This window comes from Amblyomma maculatum, chromosome 2 (assembly GCF_055883805.1).
Source record: "Amblyomma maculatum isolate TAMU_Amacu chromosome 2, ASM5588380v1, whole genome shotgun sequence".
Classification (NCBI taxonomy): Eukaryota; Metazoa; Arthropoda; class Arachnida; order Ixodida; family Ixodidae; genus Amblyomma; species Amblyomma maculatum.
In genome coordinates, this window is record NC_139345.1 from 152,931,656 (window position 1) to 152,953,283 (window position 21,628).

A 21,628-nucleotide genomic window follows, 5' to 3' on the forward strand; every position below is an offset into this window, starting at 1 on the left:
TTTTTTGCCGCACGTCTTTCTGTTTGCTCGGACGCCAGTGCCTTTAGACGTAGAGGCAGCAGTGAAAACTTCGTGAATAGTTTGCTTTGTATCCGCTGCAAATTTATTAGCTATACTGACATTTGACGCTGAGTATGTATGTGTGTATGTATGTGTGTGTGTGCGTACGTGCGTGCGTGTGTGCGCGTGTTTGTGTGTGTTTGCGTGCGTGGTGTCTGTTTTTTGTTTTGATTGTACGTTTTCAGCAAATAGATAATTAGGTCCAATAGTGCATGCCACGTGTTTTTCAGCTGATGTCTGATGACGAATAAAGAGCTTGAACGTCGCAACTGTAACACACAATGCATCGCGTATAGGTGGGTGACCGTATGTATGCATGGCCTTGTAGACTAAGCAAATGTCGGAAAAATGCGCGGGATAAAAATGTGCGCGTCGCGGGAATATAGTCACCTGGAGACGGATACAGTCAAGACGACCAGTGGGCAGCAAGGAACTTTGAAAACGAACGGTTTGTAGGAGACGGGAGCTGCACTCGCAAACAAACTCGGTAGCGGTACCACCAATGGTTCTCAGTAAGAAAAACGGAATACTTGTGGCTCTCGGGAGCGCACCATTTAAAGGCGACAAAAAATTTCAAGATAAGGCGCTTGTACCGGCTGCGGCAACATAGATATCGAATCTAACACCGTTGAAACAGCTGCACGTGCCAGCACATCATTCCTGCCAAAGCAATATCGTCGCCTCTGGCCAAGTAAACAAAGCGGGAAGCTACGTGCAGTCGCCATCGAACAGCATGAGCAAAGGACAACGAAATAAACACGCTACGCGGCAGAACTGAACCTTGCAACTGCAATTGACCTATATAGGCGCGGACAAAAGTAATCAGAGCACGCTATTGCCTTCTAACATTTTCCATGAATTTCCTTGTGCAAACTGGAAGCTGGCTAGAACTATATGCATGTTGGTAGTAGACGGTTCTGCAGTTTTTCGCGGACGCATAAGGAATTTTCATGTCTGATAAAAGCCGTGTTAGCAAATGGATTAGAATAGTATGTTTCGTTTATTATTTCCGAATCTGTATATATACCTGTGAAACTGAACAAACAAGGTGGAGTATAGAGGAATATTGTGTGCACATTATGGCGTATATATCGTACCGCATCAGGGGTCGATATTGTGAACTTTATTTCTGCGAATATTTAATGAAAAATTACCTGGGAAACTGGACAAACAAGGTGGAGTATGGAAGAATACTGTGTGCACATTATGGCGTATATACCGTACCACATCAGGGATCAATATTTTGAACATTATTTCTGCGAATATTTAAAGAAACAGTCTCCATAATCAAGCTTCCACAGCAATTTTAGGCACATGGTTAATGTCAATTTACCTTAATTAACACAAAGCCGATTGGTGCAGCATTCGTTTCCTAGTGCCGTCGTGTACCCACTGATTGTAGTGCGCGTAGAAAGAAGATGAAGGTGTTGTTTGCTACCAGTAGAATAAGCCTTGCTTATCCTGCCGGCAATTGTTCCAGATTAGCGGCACCTAAATGATAAAAAACACACAATTCAGTCACATACCCAAGACCTGGCTTATATACCCGCTATGCTAAGAATCACTCATAATACCACATAGTGCAATCAAACTGTCACCATCTCGAATGAAATTCTTAGTCCCTCACGATATTTAGAACAAGGCATGAAGCCTTCTTTTTTCATGTATGATGTCCACGCTGGTAGATAATGTTCTGCAGTGTGCGCTCTGTGAAGGAAACCACACACACCTTTACACGTTGTACTCTGGACAGGACATATTATGATGTTTATGTATTATCAGACAAGTCATGTGGAACAAAGCAGAGACGACGCCAGGCCCGTCTTATCCGTCACTCATGAGTACCAGCAGAGCACCCCTCCCTTATGTAATAATCTCGAAAAAGTGTCTTTAAGGGTAGTTTGAATAAATAAATGCAATGTAGACGCTCAGCTTGGGACCTTTTCGTTCCCTTGGTCAAGCATGGCTACAGAGGTTAACTCCACAGGGTGCTGAAATGGTTGAACACTGTTTCTCTAAAGAGACTTCTTGAATTTTGAAGGGTTTTTTTAGGAGGGGGGGGGGGAGGGGGTGGATTACCTGACAGAGGTTTATGGTGAGAGTGACAGCCGCGTCACTGTTTATTATCCACCAATGTGAAAGGGCACATATTGGAAACGCAGAAACATTCCCATGCCTAGAACTTGGTCTGTCTGGACGGTTGGTTGGTTTGTGGGGTTTAACGTCCCAAAGCAACTCAGGCTATGAGAGGCGCCGTAGTGGAGGACTCCGGAAATTTCGACCACCTCTGGTTCTTTAACGTGCACTGACATCGCACAGCACACGGACGCCTTGCTTTCCGCCTCCATTGACAAGCTGCCACCGAGGCCGGGATTCGATCCCGCGTCCTTGGGAACAGTAGTCGAGAGCCGTAACCACTGCGCCACCCCGGCGGGGGGTCCGTCTGGAGTGAAACGGTTATATAAAGGGCGTATGTGTGAACCTTGTGTAAGCGAAATGTACCTTTTGTCATGGAAGACTTAACAAAAACCTGCTTCTGCAGTATTGATATTCACCACAAACATCAGTCTAACATGATGAAGGTTTTGTTATTTAATTATATGCCAGCACTAAAAACGGGCCAATGCCATTGAAGCACACGGAAAAAAAGAAATGGCCGAATGGTTTTCATTTTTGATAGAAATTTCAGGAGTAATGAAAAGAGGAACTGAATAGGAACTAGCTTGGCGTGCATTTGTCTTTCAACTTTGATCGCCTTCGACGCTGCACACACTGCTTAATATTTCTATATACTTTGTCGCTTATTGGTTGCAAGAGCTTATAATGCAGTCAGTTTCCACTATAAGTGTCTTTTCACTCTACTTCGGCTTAACGGCGTGCCCCTGTGAAATATCCTTACAATAGCGATGGCATGTGCATTTCAATCGTATTTCTCTCCACTTTCGTGCACGCTCGGTATCTTGTGGTTCTAATGCATTAACTAGGTCCATGCTGTCTAACAAGGTCTCTCCATGAGTTCAATAGTCTAGCCACTAATTTATGTAGGCTCATGAGGAAAATCTGGTATTGGTAGATCTGTCCGTAAGATGTGTCAGTCCCGTGAGTGACAGACACTGCGCCTTTCTTTTCCTGTTAAGCAATTATAGTACGCCGGTGAACTTTGATGCCTTCGCGGGACGGTGGTTGTATTCGACAGGCGGTGGGATGCACCGTGCGCAACAACACCGCTCAGGCATTCGCATTTCTCATGTTTTTCCTTTAAAAATGAGTACAACGTGCCGAGGAATGACGCGATTTCAAAGCGGGCTGTGAGTTCGAAAGCAAAATACATTTACGTTGCCGTAGCTTCGTAATACTAAAATAAAGAGCATAGTCGACCTGATATTTGTTTCTCTTGAAAGCGCCTTCAGGCTGCAGACTCATACAAGCGAGTGTTGTTTATCCCGAGAGAAAACGTAATGCGAGAAGAAAACCAAACAAATTATTCGAAGCTTTTGTCTTGCCCATGTAGGAGACGACCACAGCGGTGCCCCCCCCCCCCCCCCCCCTTCTTTCGCCTCCCATCTGTCGTCGCATCACTTCGCTGCTGTACTTTGGCCGATCTAGAAAGTTTGGACATGTAATGGGCATCCATAACAGTACACATTTTTGCCCTTATTTTGCACAACCATTTTTCTCTATGCGAACAAAAAAAAACCTGGAATAGCTACACGCCTTCGAAAGTCAGCAGCAGCAGGTAAAACCATGGAACAACAAAGCGAAGGCGAAGTCAGAACAATGTACTCGTTACTGAGCTAAACAGATGTAGTTCCTGCATTTACGACTCGCATTCTGTTTTGTCAGCCTTCGAACATACTGTTTTTAGCTATTCCAGGCTTCGAAATGAGGGAAAGTACGCCGCATCTAATGAAGTAAAGCTTTTTAGAGCATAATTGTTTTTGTTACGACTCTGAACGACTTCGCAGCCATGAAGAGGAAAAACCAGTATTATAAGCCAACAACGTTCTTTGAAGAAGATTCAAAGTACCATTCAGTCATGTAAGTTTTTGCGTAGGCGCATCTAATCACCAACGCGTTACGCTCTTAAGACTTCAAGGCTCGGGCTGTATTGATAAACTGACTATAATTTGAAAGAAGGTTTCCAAGGAAAATCAATAAAAACGTTATCTGGCCGGGAATATAACCAGAATTGCGAACCCTGGCAGTCTTTTAACTGGATCCCATTTGAAGTGAACCTGGAGCCTGGAGTGTACTGGAAGTGGGCGCCTAGTTCTAAGAAAATGGAGGAAAGGAGACAAGCGTTTTCCTGCTATGAGTTTGACCTCGCCGATAACTTACTACATGAATGGTTTACCTCGCGCTGTTCATTCGATGTGCTGGAGCCGGTTACAGAGACAGACGATGTCAAGAACAGCAATTTTGTTCTTAATGTTTCATGTGTGTTCGTGGTATAGGGACAGAGAATGTCAGACGCAGGAATTTAGTTACCAATTACTGTCTAAGAAGTCTTAGTAGGCAATAGCTCAAGTTTGGTAGCAGTGTTTTCCTCTGACAAACGAATTTGCCGTTATGAATGCACGTAAAAGCTGAAGCCATCAATACTTCTGAGCTTTTCTTGATTCATCCGAAGCATTCCATTCTCAGTGCACCGAGGATGTCATAGCGATCATCACAATTCGGAGTCACAACCAAAAAAGGGGCAGGTTACATAGCACGTGAAGTAAAGAAAGAACACCTGCATGCTTACATGCATTAGGAATGCATAAAAAACATATACGCTAGTAACAATAATACATTGCAGGGGAAAAGAAGTAGAAAGATCAGTAAATCTGCATTTATAAAAAATTTGATTAGACATTATGCATTCACATGAGCACCGGCAAATGAACAAAACAGAAAATGCACATGGTTAAGAACAACGGAAAGTGCACAGAAAATACATTCTAAGGCTGAAACGCATTCCTGTTATAGTGAAGATGAGAATAGAAGAGTACACAAAATGCACCTATACTCTAGGACTTTCGTATGAGGCACATTCTTTTTTTCTGTTTTGATTTGTTCTGGCCCGAAAATCACATCTAGGGAAAGGAGACGAGGCTTGTATATTGTGATGTAAGTTTATAAGCTTACTTTTATAATGGTTTTATATGCTCCCTTTTCCGAGTGTATTTTCAAAAGCACAGTTATTGACGCTTTAAGTACTCAAAATGCACCTATACTCTAGGACTTTCGTATAAGGCACATTCTTTTTTTCTGTTTTGATTTATTCTGGCCCGAAAATCACATCTAGGGAAAGGAGACGAGGCCGGTATATTGTGATGTAAGTTTATAAGCTTACTTTTATAATGGTTTTGTTTGCTCCCTTTTCCGAGTGTACTTTCAAAAGCACAGTTATTGACGCTTTAAGTACTCAAAATGCACCTATACTCTAGGACTTTCGTATAAGGCACATTCTTTTTTTCTGTTTTGATTTATTCTGGCCCGAATATCACATCTAAGGAAAGGAGACGAGGCCGGTATATTGTGATGTAAGTTTATAAGCTTACTTTTATAACGGTTTTATATGCTCCCTTTTCCGAGTGTATTTTCAAAAGCACAGTTATTGACGCTTTAAGTACTAAGTTGAAGACACCGCAGAATAATCTCATCAAAGAAATGCGGAACGCGGGAGGCTGGCTCTGTTACGAGATGTATGGCAGAAAATGAGCCGGCACGTTTTACATAAGAGAACTAATATAGCGCTTCTCGCAACACTTTGATTGTTGATGATTTCTCCTTGTTTTTCTCACTAAATGCCAATAACACCATTGACACTTCAGTTTGCACAAAGTATCTCTTATGCAAACACTATTTTAGACACTTAATGCCAAATTTATTTATATTATATACCACTTTGCATAAGGCTGTGCGTTGTAAAGAAGGAAATGTAGTGAGATTCACATTTTTTTCGCAATTTTGTTGTATCGAAGCTTATTAACATTTTCAAGTTCATACGAACTCCTGCTTTGGAATGTGTGATTTAAATGCTTTTTTTTTTATTCAGCAGTTATGAAACTGGAACTGTGTATAGGAGTTGCGTGCTACTTCCCAGGCCTGTACATATAACAAGTTGAATTTAATGCTGAGGTCTGCTTAGTTGCAGTTCGCTCCTCTAAACGAAAGCTTGAACATTATTATTTTCGTGGCCTTAACAATTAAAACGTTTCACTTGTTGCAGGAACGTCTGCGATGAAGCCGGTGAGGCAACCCTCGTCCCGCTGAATCTTTGTGAGGGCAAGGGCCTGACATCTTACAGCTCTCATCTGAAGGTTTCGCCTGCCCAAAGGTAAGCCATGTGTGATGACTAATAAGTTTCGCTAATTAAGCGCCGTTTTATGCTTTCACATATGTACTGGAAAGATAACCAACAATTTACCCGAGTTGGTTTTAATGGCGCAAGTAGCGAGACGTTTTGCAATGGAATGTGCTAATGAGCTGAACTTTTTGAGTTGATGTTTTGAGCTATATCGCCTCTGTCCGCATAGTGTGGCGTTAGAGCGGGCAAGCCTGGTCCCCAGGATCCTAGCTGGCAGGTGACATAGAGAGTTTTCGCTTATTGTCTATGACTTTCTGCGCCTTTCATAATACATGCATGCATGGATGCTACCTGTCAAATTGTGGCCGCCATGTTAGGGTCGATTCGCCCTAGATTCCTCTTCATTGGCACAACAGTGCGATCGTCAAAGCTGCTTGCCTACTAAGCAGGCAGAGAGTACACAAATGTATGATTGTACATCGAGTATAAATCGCATCGGTGGTCGCGCCTGACGTTAAGCTTTACACTTTTTAACTTGTGCTTTGTGTTTACAAAATTTAATTACTGTGCTCTCAGAATTACTGTGCTGTTTCTCGGCAAAAGCGTGCAAAATCGTTGCCCACATCCCCTTTACGTGTTAATTTCTTTTTGTTTATCGACTGAACCGGCGTTCATCAAACGATAAATAATAGTACCGTGAATCTCCGCATGCTCGTAAAGCAACATCTTATTCTGCAAAGGCATAGAAACGTGCCTGCCTCAAATCCTTCAATCCTTCGGAGTTTACTTATCAGAGCGTTATAGTTCTTGTCCGTTTATAGCTGACGTGCAGCATAACAGTAATATTTTAATAAGAAAAATATAGCACTGTTGCTCCTCACTGTGGTTCCGAATTTATAAATTACGAATTTCGGTACCTAGGTAATACCTGAATACATTAGAGCCCTAACATAAAAACGAGCACCTAGTTACAACGTCGGGAAACTGCGAACAGGCTGGAAAACATTCATTCAAACAAAGTAATTCTGGACACGCAGGCCCCCAAATAAAGCGGAGTGGAGCATACTTTAGTTATTAACAAAACCTAATTTCTCCTTCGCAATATTTCCCTCACTGACTGCCTATATGAATGCAGAGATAGATTTCAAATTCGAGAACGAAAAGCTGACAGCAAAATCTCTACCATGCGTCGCTTACTGCTGCCTTGTGCGATATGTTTAAGGCAGAGTTTGAATAGTGCGATTCATTGTAGAATCCGTGGCGAATCAGTGTCGGGCGCACAAATGTGCCTATATTTAAGATTTGCTTTTCTCTTCAAGATTGTTTCATGCAAATAAAAACAAACAGTAAAAGGAGGCGAGTCAGGCAAGATGGTCAGGGAAAAAAAGCTCTCGGAATGCAACGCGTGAATTGCCAAAGCAACAACCACCCTAGACGGAAAGAGTACCAAAATGTCGTGAGATAACATCGACCGCTGCAGAAACTGTCAGAAGGAACAAATGGCTTTCAGAGTTATTTTAAACTGCTTTCCGCGTGCATTGGGTACAACACACCAAAGAGGATCATTTACCTCTGTCGCGCACGCGCCTTAGTGACGGCTTCTACTTTTGGCTGTTCGAGAGGAAAGAGCCCCTTTCTGTCGGACAATAAAGTTGATTCACTCATGCCTCAACGGCATTGGGTTTACACGCTGTCATATAATTTGTGTGGTTGAGAAAGCCCATTTGTCTACATGTGGTGCTGACCAGTTTCACTATGAACTGCCTGCTAGCCGCCTTTCCGCTTGTGGAGCTGTCATCATCAGCGCAGGTGTCTCCTTTGGAATGCAAAAAGTTGCTACAAAGACGAATAATAATAATAATAATTGGTTCACATTAAGGAAAACGCACAGCATCCATCCTAATTTCTGTGCACACCTGACCGCGCCGTAAGGGAAGGGAATACGGTGGGAGTGAAAGTTGAAAGAGATGAAGAGGAGCCGTAGTGGAGGACTACGGAGTAATTTCGGCCACCTGGGATCTCACACGGGCCCCGCCGGGGTGGTGCTGTGGTAAGACGCCCGACTACTGTAGCGGAGTACCCGGTTTCGAACCCGACCTCTGCTGCTGCATTTCGATCGATGGAGGCGAAACGAAGAGGCGTCTGTGCGCTGTGCGATGTCAGCGCCCGTTAAAGATCCCCAGGTGGTCGAAATTACTCCGTAGCCCTCCACTACGGCTCCTCTTTCTCTCTATCCACTTTCACTCCCACCTTCCTCCACTTTTAATCCCACCTAGCTCAGTTCTTAAAAACACCGGATGTGATATTTGCCGGTCATGAATTCTTTTCCCACCAGTGACGTATTATTAACGCGATAACGTTGAAGACACTGTTTACCGAAAATCAGGCGTCGGCGACCGTCCGTCGGCGCTCGTGTTGTGAGCGACAAATTACGAGCGCGGCACTGATAGGTGGTAGTTGGCAGTTGACATGAAGCACTAACTGTATGTAGGGTTTCCTGACATTACATTTGGCAGGAGCTGCCAACTCTGGCCTCTTTTTCATAATGGTGGATGATATCAGAATCAGCCTGCCAAGACCCTTGCAATCACGTTGCCCCTTGGCCAAGCAGGCACTATCATATAGTTTTGCTTGAGCTGAAATTTATATGTGGGCTGGTAGCCTACGCTTTCGCGTCATGCCCTTAAAGGCAGAACTTAGGTGTCCTCTATAACTTTTTTCCTCTTCTTTTTATTCAATTGCATATCACTCTAAAATTAATACAGTACTAATTTAGGTACATAGGAAAAAAAGATAAAATAAAAAATCCCCTACGTTGTGCTCTGCCTCGTTTAGTGTTGACTTGTTTAACCAATAATATATATATATATATACATATCGAGCAGCGTGTGTGTGTGTGTGCGTGCGCGGGGGCGCCGCGTGCTCGATTACATCTTGACACTCGCACGCTTAGTTTGAAACCTCAGAACTTCGAAAATTACGACCACGTCACAGGAACGGGGCTGCTAAATTCTCAGCCGACAAGGAAATGATGGCCTCATAGAACTCTGAACCTTCTCCTCAAAGAAACATCGATAGCTTCTAGACAGGTCTATTGGTATAGCTCCACCGAAGGAAATTTGTAAGAGTACTGTAAAGAATTGAGATGCGAGCAATATTATTTCTCCTATTTATTTACTCGCACGTTAATAATGGTTTAGCACGCTGTAGAAAACTAACGCACACGCGTACAAGCTGCTCGAATCGATTTGATCGCCTGGACATTTAAAAAAGACACTTATGGCGTTTACAAGCCTACACTTTACACTAGCCCCACTTTCTTCTAGAAACAGGCAGAAGCCATCGTAGTAGAACACAAAACCTACCCAGCAGTGACGGCAAGAGAACTTTATAATAGATGTACACTTCAAAGAAAGTCATCATATTTTTTGCCTTTATCACTTTGGATACTTTCACTAAAGGATGAAGGAAAGGGCTCTTTCAGGTTTCATCAATTTACCCCATGTTTTGCCATTAGCGGCTCCGTAATCATCGAAAATACCGACTCGCGGTCGCTCCTTGCAACCCTTGCGGTCTTTTTGAAATCTTGCTCAATACTTCAAGATACCATCTGTTACTGCGCGCTTCGTATAATATGCTCTGTAAATGCCTTTTTTTATTGATTTCAACTGGATAGTGTTTCTCTTTCCCATTATCTTTGCTTGGTGTGTTTTAACTTTATGCTCGTGCTTTTATTTTTCTGCACCTTGCTCCGCTACCTTCAATCAGAATTTCACGCTTTTCTTTCCAAAGTATTTCTGCTCGTCCAAAATAACGGACACTTTTCGGAATATTTCATCAGAACCAAAGAATGCCAAGAAAAACGACAGGCATCTTCCTGAAGATGACCAAAAAAGACTTATCAGACAGATTGGCCACTGACTGAACGGAAACTGCTGGCAAAAAGCTGTTTCTTATTGCCGTTTTATACAGATGAGGACTCCATAACGAAGCCTAAGGATGGCGTCTATTGAATGGTGTTATCTCTTTATTTAAGGCACGGCTACCTTTCCATCAGCGATGCTACTGGTTTAATAAAAAAATAAAGCCTAACGTTCTCAGTCTCACTGCTCAGATTCACTACTCTGGAAATATCAGAGGCTGAAACTCACTTCCAGAAGGGAGCAATGATGTGGAACTTGCTCGCACCTACGAAACCTAGCCACCGTATTATATGCACAGACTGCTTGGACGTGATGGAAGTGATGATAGTAAATAATAATAATAATAATAATAATAATAATAATAATAATAATAATAATAATAATAATAATAATAATAATAATAATAATAATAATAATAATAATAATAATAATAATAATAATAATAATAATAATAATAATAATAGTAATAATAATAATAATAATAATAATAATAATAATAATAATAATAATAATAATAATAATAATAATAATCATTACAATTCATTGCAGTGGTAAATAAAAAGAATAAAAAAGCAATTAAAATAACAAACATAAAGGTAATAAATAAAAAGCAATAAATCAATAAATAAAGAATAATAATTGCAAATACGACGCGGGGGAAGTCCTAAACTTTCACATTTTCCCAATGCAATTTCGGCAGTGACCTTTATATTTTCGCATAAAGTGGAAAATATATTCAAAACTTGCTTTAAGAACGCGCTGTACGCCACCCCAGATAATTTCAGGTATTCAGACTTTCTCAGATTCAGTTCAGGATTCACGCATTAAGACCTTAATAGTTCTTATGTGTGCAGCTAGGCGGATGATTTGGAAAGAATTGCAAACACCGACGAAGTACAACTTACTGGGACGCATGCTGCTCCGAGTCACAGCATATTTAGTATCTTCTGCACCGTCAGAAGGCGTTATCTTTCTCCAAGTGTCGAAACTATTATTTAAAAATATTCTGCATTTCCATATCGCCATCGTCACATCTTGCCTTCAAAAGCAATGCTCGCAGTTTATCATCATTTCATTCTCGCCTCAGCTACTGCAATTTAGTTTGGGGTAAAACATCAGAAGAAAACTTAAAAAAGTTGCATATCTTACAAAAAATATTTTAAAAATACTTGAAAATGTCCCTAGAACATACCACACACTAGAACTTTTTTGTAAGCATAAAATACTTCCGATTACTAAACAGTACAACTTTCATTTATGCCACGCTTTAAAACGCGAGATTACTAATAACACGTCTTTTTTTTTATAAACTGGCTAACACTGAACTCGGCTACAAAGTCTACGAAACGAGAAACATCTATAAGTGGCATATTAAAACATGCAGAACAACATACGCCAACATAATATCCCACTTGAACATACCTCATACAAACAACTGCTTGAATATTTCCTACTGAGCGACAGACACTCCATTATGAAAGTAAAAATTCTACATGGTGATTTTATTTTGCATGTGAATAATTATGTATGTGGTTTTATTTTTGTTTTTGTGACGAATACTTGTCATGTGCTTATGTAGTTTTCTGTGATACATGCATTGTCGTTTTTTTAAATATTGTGTACTACTTTTGCTGCCAAAGTAAACGGCTGGGTGCCCGTGGCCTTGTCAAGCTGCCCAAGAGGCAGCTTTTACTGTAGGCATCCTGCCACCATGTACTTTGTGGTGGTGAAATAAAGTTATTATTATTATTATTATTATTATTATTATTATTATTATTATTATTATTATTATTATTATTATTATTATTATTATTATTATTATTATTATTATTATTATTATTACTGTTATTATCCCATATTTTTATTCTGGGACTTTTAAACAAAGACGGAGTACCTCTTGCTGTGAGAGCAGGATGGAGCGTTATTTATAAATAAGAGCTTGGAGTCACAAAACTCTTGTGAACACTCTGTCTTCGCTTGTATGCAATATTAATACAAAAAAGAGAAAATTGCAACAGTCACTTCGGCTTATTATGTAACAGCTCATCTACTTGTTATTTTATCTTTCACCCCTGAAATAAGCACCATACTCATTTATGCCAAGAGAATAAATTCAAAAAATCTCTATACTTTCCTCGGCTGCGGTGACTGTCGTCCTCTTCATGTATGATTCCTATTACAAAAACCAATATTAACCTAACATGATCTCCTGAAAATTAACAATGCAAACTTACGTTAGGTCGAACCACAATGCAGGACAACTATTAATCAAGAGCAATATATAACTGGAACGGCTCTATATAGAATACGTGCTATTTGTGGAAACGAAGGGGACTAGATCTTCAGCGTAAAGGCACGTTGCCACCTCATGATTGGTCGGAAATGGAACTGAGCTAGACATTGAAACGTATAATACCAAGACCTCTTGCTTTGGGTACGCCTCTAATCTGATAATAATTGGAAGAACGCACCCCGTTTTGACAAACCTAAAAATCGCTCCGCACGAAAAGGCGCTACGTATATCTGAAGTTCCGCTGCCACTCCTGATAAAACTAGTCTTGGTAAACCTACTCCGTAAATGCATCTAGAATGCAAGCTCACCCGGCAGAATAATTTCAGCATCTTCCCTCAAAAAATGATGTGGCAATACAAGCGAGCGCTTTCTCTAGGGGGGAAAGTTCGTGATCATGTTACTTTCAGCAGCAAGCATGTGCCGTTAAATTTCAAATTCAGACATTCAAGGTTTGCACTCAATTCTTGTAAAAGAAAAAAGAACAGGTGAAGAAATGTGGCACCGTTCTTTTCGTGAAGAAACTATTTCCATGAAGCTGCATTTGAATGAATTAATTAATGAATGTTTATTCCGCTTTTGTCGTTTGTGCACAATTTGTTTCTCCCGACTTCGCATGCCAGGGGATTGCAGCTTATGTTTATTGTTTTGTGTGAATAGCGCCATCTGTTGACCTTGGCAGGGTCGCTAAAACAACTTACGCATGAAAATCACTGTTTCATCACCTCCTATCTCCAGCCAAGAAACGAGCTCTGTACGCTTCACGCGGAGGGCTTTGCCGAGAGGGTAATAAAGAGGCAAGTTGAAATTTATTCGTTTGTATTTTACACGGACTACGCGATCTACCACACTATATTCATGAAGTATTGCAGAGGCCTTGTGCTCTAGCCCAGGAGTCCATCAATAGCAGCACAAAAGTGTCCCTATGCGACTGTGCCCTTGTGGATGAGTCGTACAACAGGTTATCTTTCTTCTGTAAGTTTTCCTGCATTGCAGACCGTGATCGCAGAGTCCACCGTGACTTAACCAGAGATATCTGAGCTGCTGTTTTTCTTTCTGCTTCACTTCTATGTCCTGCAATAAAAGCGTGCGTATAGCCTGACAGTTTATAGTCAGATTTTTAAACATTTCGCCCATACGCGGGATTATGATCTGTAGCATTGAGGTGCATTTGAAATGTTTAAACGCAAGCTAACCAAGCACGAAACGACCATACATAAAAAAGACACGCCGCGCCTTCTTTTTTTTTTCGGCGTTTTACGCCCCAGTCGTTTTTTAGGCGACAGAGTTTCCATCCAAGCATGTCAGGCAAACTCATCCAGGCTGTTACGCTTCTCATTGCTATAAAAGTCGGCAATCTGATTTTTGGTTTAAAGCAAAACAAGCGGATTGAATTATTATGAATGCTTAAAGACCTCTCCAAGGCAGTTGCTCTATTTCAACTACTGTTGTAACAGCTGGTCACAGATTGTTAGTAAGAATAGTAAGAGGAATATTTGGTAATATTCGCCACTTTTTACCATTGAGTACGCGCTCGCCCCTGAAAGCTGTGGGTTTATAAAACTTTCTGTATCACACCTCGTGAGGATATTCAGCCCCACAATGACCTCTCAGAGCCTGCTAAAAGAAGTTGGCTTTGTACGTGGGTGGACTTCAGGAAAACTGTTATCAGTAGTGACCAGTTCCGGATCCCCTTGTCAATGTAGGTAGAAGAGGGTGGCGTGGGGGAGGGAGATATGATTCAAGAACAAATTATAAAATATGGAGTTCAACTTCCTCAAGCGGCACTTTTGCTATCATGAGCAGCACAGTGAAAAATCTGGAATTCTTTAAACCCCGCAGTCTTTGACGTTTGCTGACATCGAAGAGCGCACGGTCTTATTTCGCCTTTCCTCTCTATCGAAAACGGGCTGCTGCGGCCGAGATTGATCCCGTGAGCGCAAGTTTAGAATCATAATTAGCTAACCTCTGTGTCACTGTGACAATATAAGGAATGTGTTCGTACATATTCCGTATACGTCACGCCATCAAACGCCACTCGGAGCCAAGATAATGGCTGCTGTACTCGCGCCTCCCTGTCTGGCCATGAGTGTAAAGCTCAACGCATGCCTTAGCAGCAGCAACCTTGTCGCTTGAGTTGGCGTCACAGCTTCAGAAAGATTTCGTTTGGAATGTTTTACAAGGCGCTAGAGGGAATGTGCTTTGAAAAAATTCTCTCCTTATCCCAAGCCGATAAAATTTGGCTGTTTTTGCACGGCCATTTAAACTTGTAGAATATTTGACTAAGGGCAAACTTTTAACGTCTCTCTACCTCAGAGAGGATGCCTTGAGCACGATGCACCCTCATTGAGAATTTTAAATGTACCTCACTAACCACCTCTATTGATGGTTATTTTAAGAAATTATAGATCGGGGGCGCGTCTCTCTTAAGGCATCCTCACTGAGGTAAGAAGACAACAAAAACAAAGTGTTATCACGAAAATTGTTTCATGAAATATTTTCGACGTTTCCTGCTCTCTCCGCATTGTAAGATAACCACACACTGAGGTGTTCATGGGCTACGACCTCCTGCAAAACGCGCACTACGATAGTGGCAAGTGCCTCCCATTCAGAGATGCGTAGGTGAATGGCTGCGAACGTTGATGACGTGTTACTATTGAGAACCCGATAGACCGTGAAGTATGTTACCTGATGCACAGTTCCACCTAAGGGTCCTTTGTTTGATACGTTCGCCGCATAGAATACGACTACGCTCCGCATTGATCCTTTTGGAACGCTTGTTGACAATAAAAGCACACCAGTGCTGAGCGTAATAAATTTCCCGCTCCGTTGGAGCTTTACAAAACAATAGCCAGCAAGCGCAGTAAAGCCAGTGGCGTGATGTTGCATGCGGAGGGCTAAGTGCGCGCGTATAGTGTAACTAGTGCGTCTGACAGAGATAGATAAAGTAAAAATCACGCTATAGCTGCGCTTCTCCAGGCACGTGAACAGATACACATTATATTTAGTGGCGATTGTCGAAAGGTTAGTGCTTGCCAATAGGGATTTTGTGACCCGTGGATGCAGAAGTTTAGCATAGGTTTACTGAATCCAGCTAAGTGAGGTTGATAATGACTGACGTCCTTGTGGCCCGCAGGTGTCACAAGGAATACTTGGGTGTCTTATTTGAAATGGCTTGAAAAGAATGAAAGATAGAGGTAAGACTTAGTACCCCTGTAAAGCACTCTAAGTTAGTTCTCACCAGAGCAAGGTGGAAATGCAAAGCACCCTTTGTCGGTAAATTTGGGGTCGACAGTTTTTCTATTAGCAGTTTGCGAATATTTAAAAATGTTAATAATGACGAACGTTGAAACCTAGCCAATATATTTCCAAGTCTGTATTCACATATTGTGCAGTAGTAAAGAAAATAATCAATGGAGACAGACGGTGTGGTCTATGGCTTCCTGAGCCTCCGCTCTGCCAGTGGTAGATGCGGTGTCCTATTCGCAGTGCCTCTGTGTGTCAGCTTGATTTTTAAAGAGAAAAAATATTGTAGCCGGGCCTGGTATTGCGGAAATGTTCCTACGTAATTCTTGGAACAGCGTGAGTTGACGTTAGCGCGAGAAGTCCACAATAGCAACTAACAGCACTCTTTGTTAAAACTGGCCTTGAAGCATGTAGTTTAAGCCCATGGAACACAAAAGAGTCATTCGTGCACTTTTCTAGGTTGCGCAGAGGAGTGTAATTTTGTTGGAATTTACAGCCGATAAGTGTTTAACAGATGCGTTTAATTGCTGATATGGGTCGCCTCTAGATATACCTGTCCGCAAACCAAATTTTGTCAATTACCAATGTCTAACCGCTGTATCTCATTACGCGGAAATTGGCTTCTGCACTCACCTCAAAATATCCGGTGTGTGAGAAAAAAGATAAGAAGAAGAAATAGGCCAATTTCTTTATTGTCAAGTGAACAAGGTTTCCACACAAGGAGCAGCGTGCGGGTGTCAGATGATTTAAACTTACCTCACTGTCCAGTTTGTTGCTAAAACGTTAAAATAAAATTCTGCGTAATTAATCAATCGTGAAAAATCAGTCACACATGTTCGACCGAAGCCCCTTTCCGATGTCTACAGGCAAAACATTTCTTTTCCCGTAGTTGATGGCCTTCAGCGGTTACCTGGATCTTCAGCGAGGTGATGACGGCTCCACAAGGACTGGTATCATCAACGCAACTGAATCCCAGGACTCTTACCTTACTACGGAGTCAGCTGTCACCATCGATGGTGCAGCTACGCAGACGACACAGAATGTCTCTATGTCACCTGAGCTCCTCTGCTACATGTCGGCATTCAGCGGCAGTTTGCCCGGTAAGATAGCTTTGCCGGGGTGGATGCATGAGGCCCCGCATGTATGTTGCATAGAGATTAGCACGCTTTAAGCATTGAAAGTATTGTTCGTGGGTCCCAAGATGAGACACCTACCCTTGCGTAGCACCAGGAAGTAAACTGTAGCCCATAGTCTTCAAGGTGTACATGTATAGGTAGTTCAGTCGAAAGAAAGTATTTAAGGGATTCGGTTATTTAAAAAATATATTTTACTGGCGTTAGCGGAGTAACCAGAAATATAGCAGAAAACTAATTGCTGCGAGTCCAAGGTATAGTAAATTTGTTTCCGAGGTCACATATCGGGCGAACTATCTGGCGACTGCACGTACTGAAACCTATGTGTCGTGGCCACAAACGTTCGAAAGCTGAAAACAAAAAGGGCGGTACCCCGCAATTGTTTAGCGCAGAAGCCTAAGCAATACGTGGCGACAAATGTGCACTTACGGGCGAAGTTGTCGCATCAAAGAATTTAGCAATAAATGGCGCAGGATATGTGAGAAGTTTAGATCGTGCTTTCTTTCCTGCCGTTCTTTTCCCCGCAATATTTGGCTGCATATGTGAACAAACTTTGTCGCATGGTTTATTGTTTTTATACGGCTCTTCAGATGTCAACACACCAGAAAAAGAACGGTAAACGTGCTACACACGGTGGAATAATTTTGAACAATTTCTGCTTGCGCGTGTCTTTCATAAACGTCTGACAATGGTTGATGAAAAGCAATAGTAAGGCATAACACTAAAACACGACTTAGGTGTGCGAATCTCCACTTTATATGGAGTATGTATTCGCGTATATCAGTAGGCGTATAGAGCCGAATCATTGGCTTCCATTCTATAGCCTTCACACCAGGAAGAGTGAAAGGACCATTTGAAGTGAAATAAAAAAAAAGCCTAATGTTGCGTCTTGGCCAACCGAAAAAAAGATGACAGCTTGCGGGAACCAAAAAGCGATATCCTACATTAAGCTAAATTGCTAAGTGACGTCACAGCCGCGTTGCCTTGAGAGGGTATTTCAAATAAATGGCGGTATAGGTTGGCATATGACGGACGAACGATTCACCTCGACCTAACTTTTGATTTTATCTTTGAACTTCACCTCAATCATGAGCCAATCATGCACTTCGCAGCACACTGCAATTGGCGCAACTGGGTTAAACCTCTTCATTGCTTCGATCGATCGAACCGAAGGAAATAGTTTCTCTCTCTCTCTCTCTCTCTGTCAATCTTGCTGTTGCTCGCAGCCATCTCAGCGAAATCCTTGAATGCGGGTATCAATGGTTCAGCTTGAAAAGAGTGCTGAAGAAATTCTGAGTGAGAATTTTCCCGCTCATCAGTCTTTTGAGCACTCAAGTGAATTTAATGGATTTATATAGTTAATTCATCCGCTCCCTTACAGCATGAACTACGCTAGCCACCAAAACGAGACATTTTTTTATCTTTATGTAGCTTTCGGCACAACCCTGCCCTAGGCTTAAAATCAAAGTGCTGCTCCCAATATAGTTTTGTTTTCGCTGCACATTACATATACAGCAGCTTGGGAAATGACAGATAGACCTAGCGAATGGTCACACAACCATCCTCATTGGGAACTAATTATGAACCATCGATCCTTGCCGGTTATTGATATAATTCGTAAACCTAAACTCATTGGTGTACTTAGTACAGTAAGTACAGTGCTGTAGGTAAAAAAAAATGATCATGAGCCGGAATTGGGGGGATGAAATGTCGCAGCATTTCTTTCTGTGTGAAACCTGTACCATTTATAGTTTTATTTGCAATTCTGTAAATATTCCAATTCTTTTCATACTTTCTTCTCTTTATACCTTTTCCTGAGTTTATGGTTGCTTGCCTGTTTTAACAATGGTGTGACTAACCCTTCTAATATACAGTTTCTACGTAGAGTGCCTCCTCCTGAGTGCCTCCTCAAAATACTTGTCTTCGCATCAATTAATATCGAAACGCATAAACTGCAAATATATTAAACACGGACTAAGTGGGTAGTACTTTAAATGAAACATTTGCTTTCTTTCACAGGCCGCGCATTAAAATTCAAACCGAAATAAAACAGCAGAAAAAAACTTGTTTAGAAATTAGGTACTGAAAATAAAATACTTCGAACTACTTCACGCTCATTTCATCATTGCCCTGGTAGCGGCAGGTAACATAAAGATCGTGTTGTTCTCTACTTATTTTTCTAGCTGACTCTCGTCTGGGAGCCGCCGCTTTCTGCCCCGTGGTCTGGGATGGCCTCACCTGCTGGCCCCGGACTCCTTCCTCTGCCCTGGCGGTGGTCCCTTGCTTCGCATCGCTTAATGGGCTTGATTACGACACGACACGTGAGTCCACCACCCTCGCAGCTTCTGTCAGAAACATACCTGCATGCGCAATCAAAAAAAAAAAAAAAACTGATTACTCTACATTTTTTCTGCGCAGATAACGCTTCTTGTGAGCTAGGGTAGCAGTCATGATGCGTTGTTCAGCAACTTGGTGCACTTTGCGCTCCTCTGTCTTAAGATCTGCCCTTAAAGCGTGCAAGTACGGCTTTCAGGATGAGGTGCACAATCTTACATCTGAAGCGCTAATCTTTAGCGGTGCACTTAATTTTGTGTGAACACTACTGTTCCTTGGGATTCTAACAGAAACAGGCCTTTTTTCGTACAACTTTACAGTCCCTGATTGAAACTTTCAGCAGCAGCAGGTCTTCATGCACACATGGCTTGTTCAAGAGGGTGTGGCCAGATAAAGCAAGTAATGGGCGTTTTAAAGTCTATAATAAAGGCTCCGTGTCATTCTGAAAAGAATATCTCGCTAAGAAGAAAACGAACTGTTAGATAATGAAAAAGTTGTTCGTCGACTCTGTCATCAACTTCCTGAGGTGTATTCCGGCGTGGGTGCTACGTCCGAAATTCGATGCTTTAATTTTAATGCCTTTTGTTCGCACAAAACGCTTTAGCTCGTCTCCTGTGCACTAGGAGCCAGCGAACACTTGCTGCGTGCTACTGATACAACTTGGAGTAAATGCTGTATTCATCAAGATTTGCAAATATCCGGCTGGCTCTTGGAAATCATAGCAAACTGCCACAAACTATTCGATTATTGTGTTTTTCCATTCCATTCCTTTTCTCATTACATATATTGAAATATTGACCTGCTATCAGTGAAAAAGAAGCGTGAGACGAATTCCGTGTAGCTGTAACCTTCTAGGCAGCACATCGCAGCCAGAAGCATGTATTACGGCGTAGCCAAATCTTCATGGGCAATATTGTCGTCAAAGCTTAAACAATACTCAGCGTGAACGACCGAGTATTTGATTTCCGTTGGCAAAACAACGATGATAACAAAGTAACAACGAAAGACTCCATGTTAAAGAGTATGCGTTAGATAATCGAGGCATAGATTTAAAGGTAAGAAATTTGTATAGTAGCAATATACTTTCACCCGAACAACGATCTTTTTTGAATCTTCGTTGGCAGGGATCCGCGAGACAGACGAGGGCGTTCAACGCTACCCCGTTTGTCCATTAAAATCCGAGTTTAAGTGTTGCCGAAATTTTTATTGGAAGGAGCGATTTGGTTCCAGGCACGAATACAGCTGCGCTGCGTTTTATCCGAAAGCAGTCACCAGGACGTTGCCTCCGAATGGAGTAAGCACGTTGATGGCTATTAGTCAGCATTGTTTTCATACTGCACTTGTTCACCGCGAAATCTTTCGTGCTCCTGGCTTAAAAATTGGCGAGATTTGTTGAACAAAATAACAAATATGTTTTGCAGACATCTTCTCAGGCTGGGCAATGTTCCCCTATTGGCTTGAAATCACATACGCTGCGCCGACTCTACACGATCTTCCGCAAACCTCAGAGCATCGAACTAACTTTCTTCTCGATGCATAGCTCCGCTGTGCCCTCCGAGTAGACTTGAACGCGGATGAGAGAGGAGAGAGAAATAGACGCTGATTTGGGGGACTTCGGATTGATGTCGTCGCCCTCACTTTCAGTACGTACTGCTCTGCCAGTTGTGGGGGAAAGTAAACCTAGGAGTGGAGTAAGTTTTCCGCCCGTTCGGCTGGTTTCACGGAGAAAGTTTCCCATTTATCAAATCAGTTACAATGTTTACTTCTGCAGATAAGCACGGGCTGCCTCGGGTACCTTTTTATTGAATGGGCATAAACCAAAGGAAAATATAAAACAATTTTGTTTTCGCGAACAAAATTTTCTTCTTCAGGGAAATCTCAAGTAGGAATGTGTTTTTCTCAAAGAAAAACGATTACCAAATAAAATGTGTATATCTTCCGTTTTTAGGCAAAGACAGTACTCCGCACAGCTGTGTAATGTAGCCACTGACGTTAACAAATATGGGGAAGGAATGCTTCTTCACCGATTCCTGCTGCTTCCCCACTGCAGTGTGGCCTGTTCGAGGAAAGGAAAACGTTCAGTGTAATTATAACCCTTCCAACAAATACCCGCTTGTGGATGTGGTCGCTCGCGTATGAAGGTAAACGGTGAATTGTACTGTTAAAACGAACCCGTACTGGTTGCAATGCTATTTGAGCTAACCTTTGCATGTTTCATGGCTGCAGTTGCGCGTGACCCAATGTTCCTCCCGATTTTATCGACCGTATAAGGGCGGCGTGTTATGAAGGTCGTGTTGTTTCCTCGTTCACCCCTAATCTACGGCGAATTACAGCGCTACAAATAGAT

At 41.9% G+C, this 21,628-nt stretch overlaps 1 protein-coding gene across 1 annotated transcript in view; it reads left to right on the forward strand.

The window, feature by feature from the left end:
* The window catches only part of LOC146200197 (diuretic hormone receptor-like), a 235,591-nt gene that overhangs the window by 140,743 nt on the left and 73,220 nt on the right, over positions 1-21,628 (forward strand). The window contains exons 2-4 of the mRNA XM_084595418.1: positions 6,278-6,385; positions 16,704-16,914; positions 19,131-19,268. Of these exons, the coding sequence (XP_084451544.1) occupies positions 16,707-16,914; positions 19,131-19,268 (346 nt within the window). The 5' untranslated portion in view covers positions 6,278-6,385; positions 16,704-16,706. The remainder of the gene's footprint in view (positions 1-6,277; positions 6,386-16,703; positions 16,915-19,130; positions 19,269-21,628) is intronic.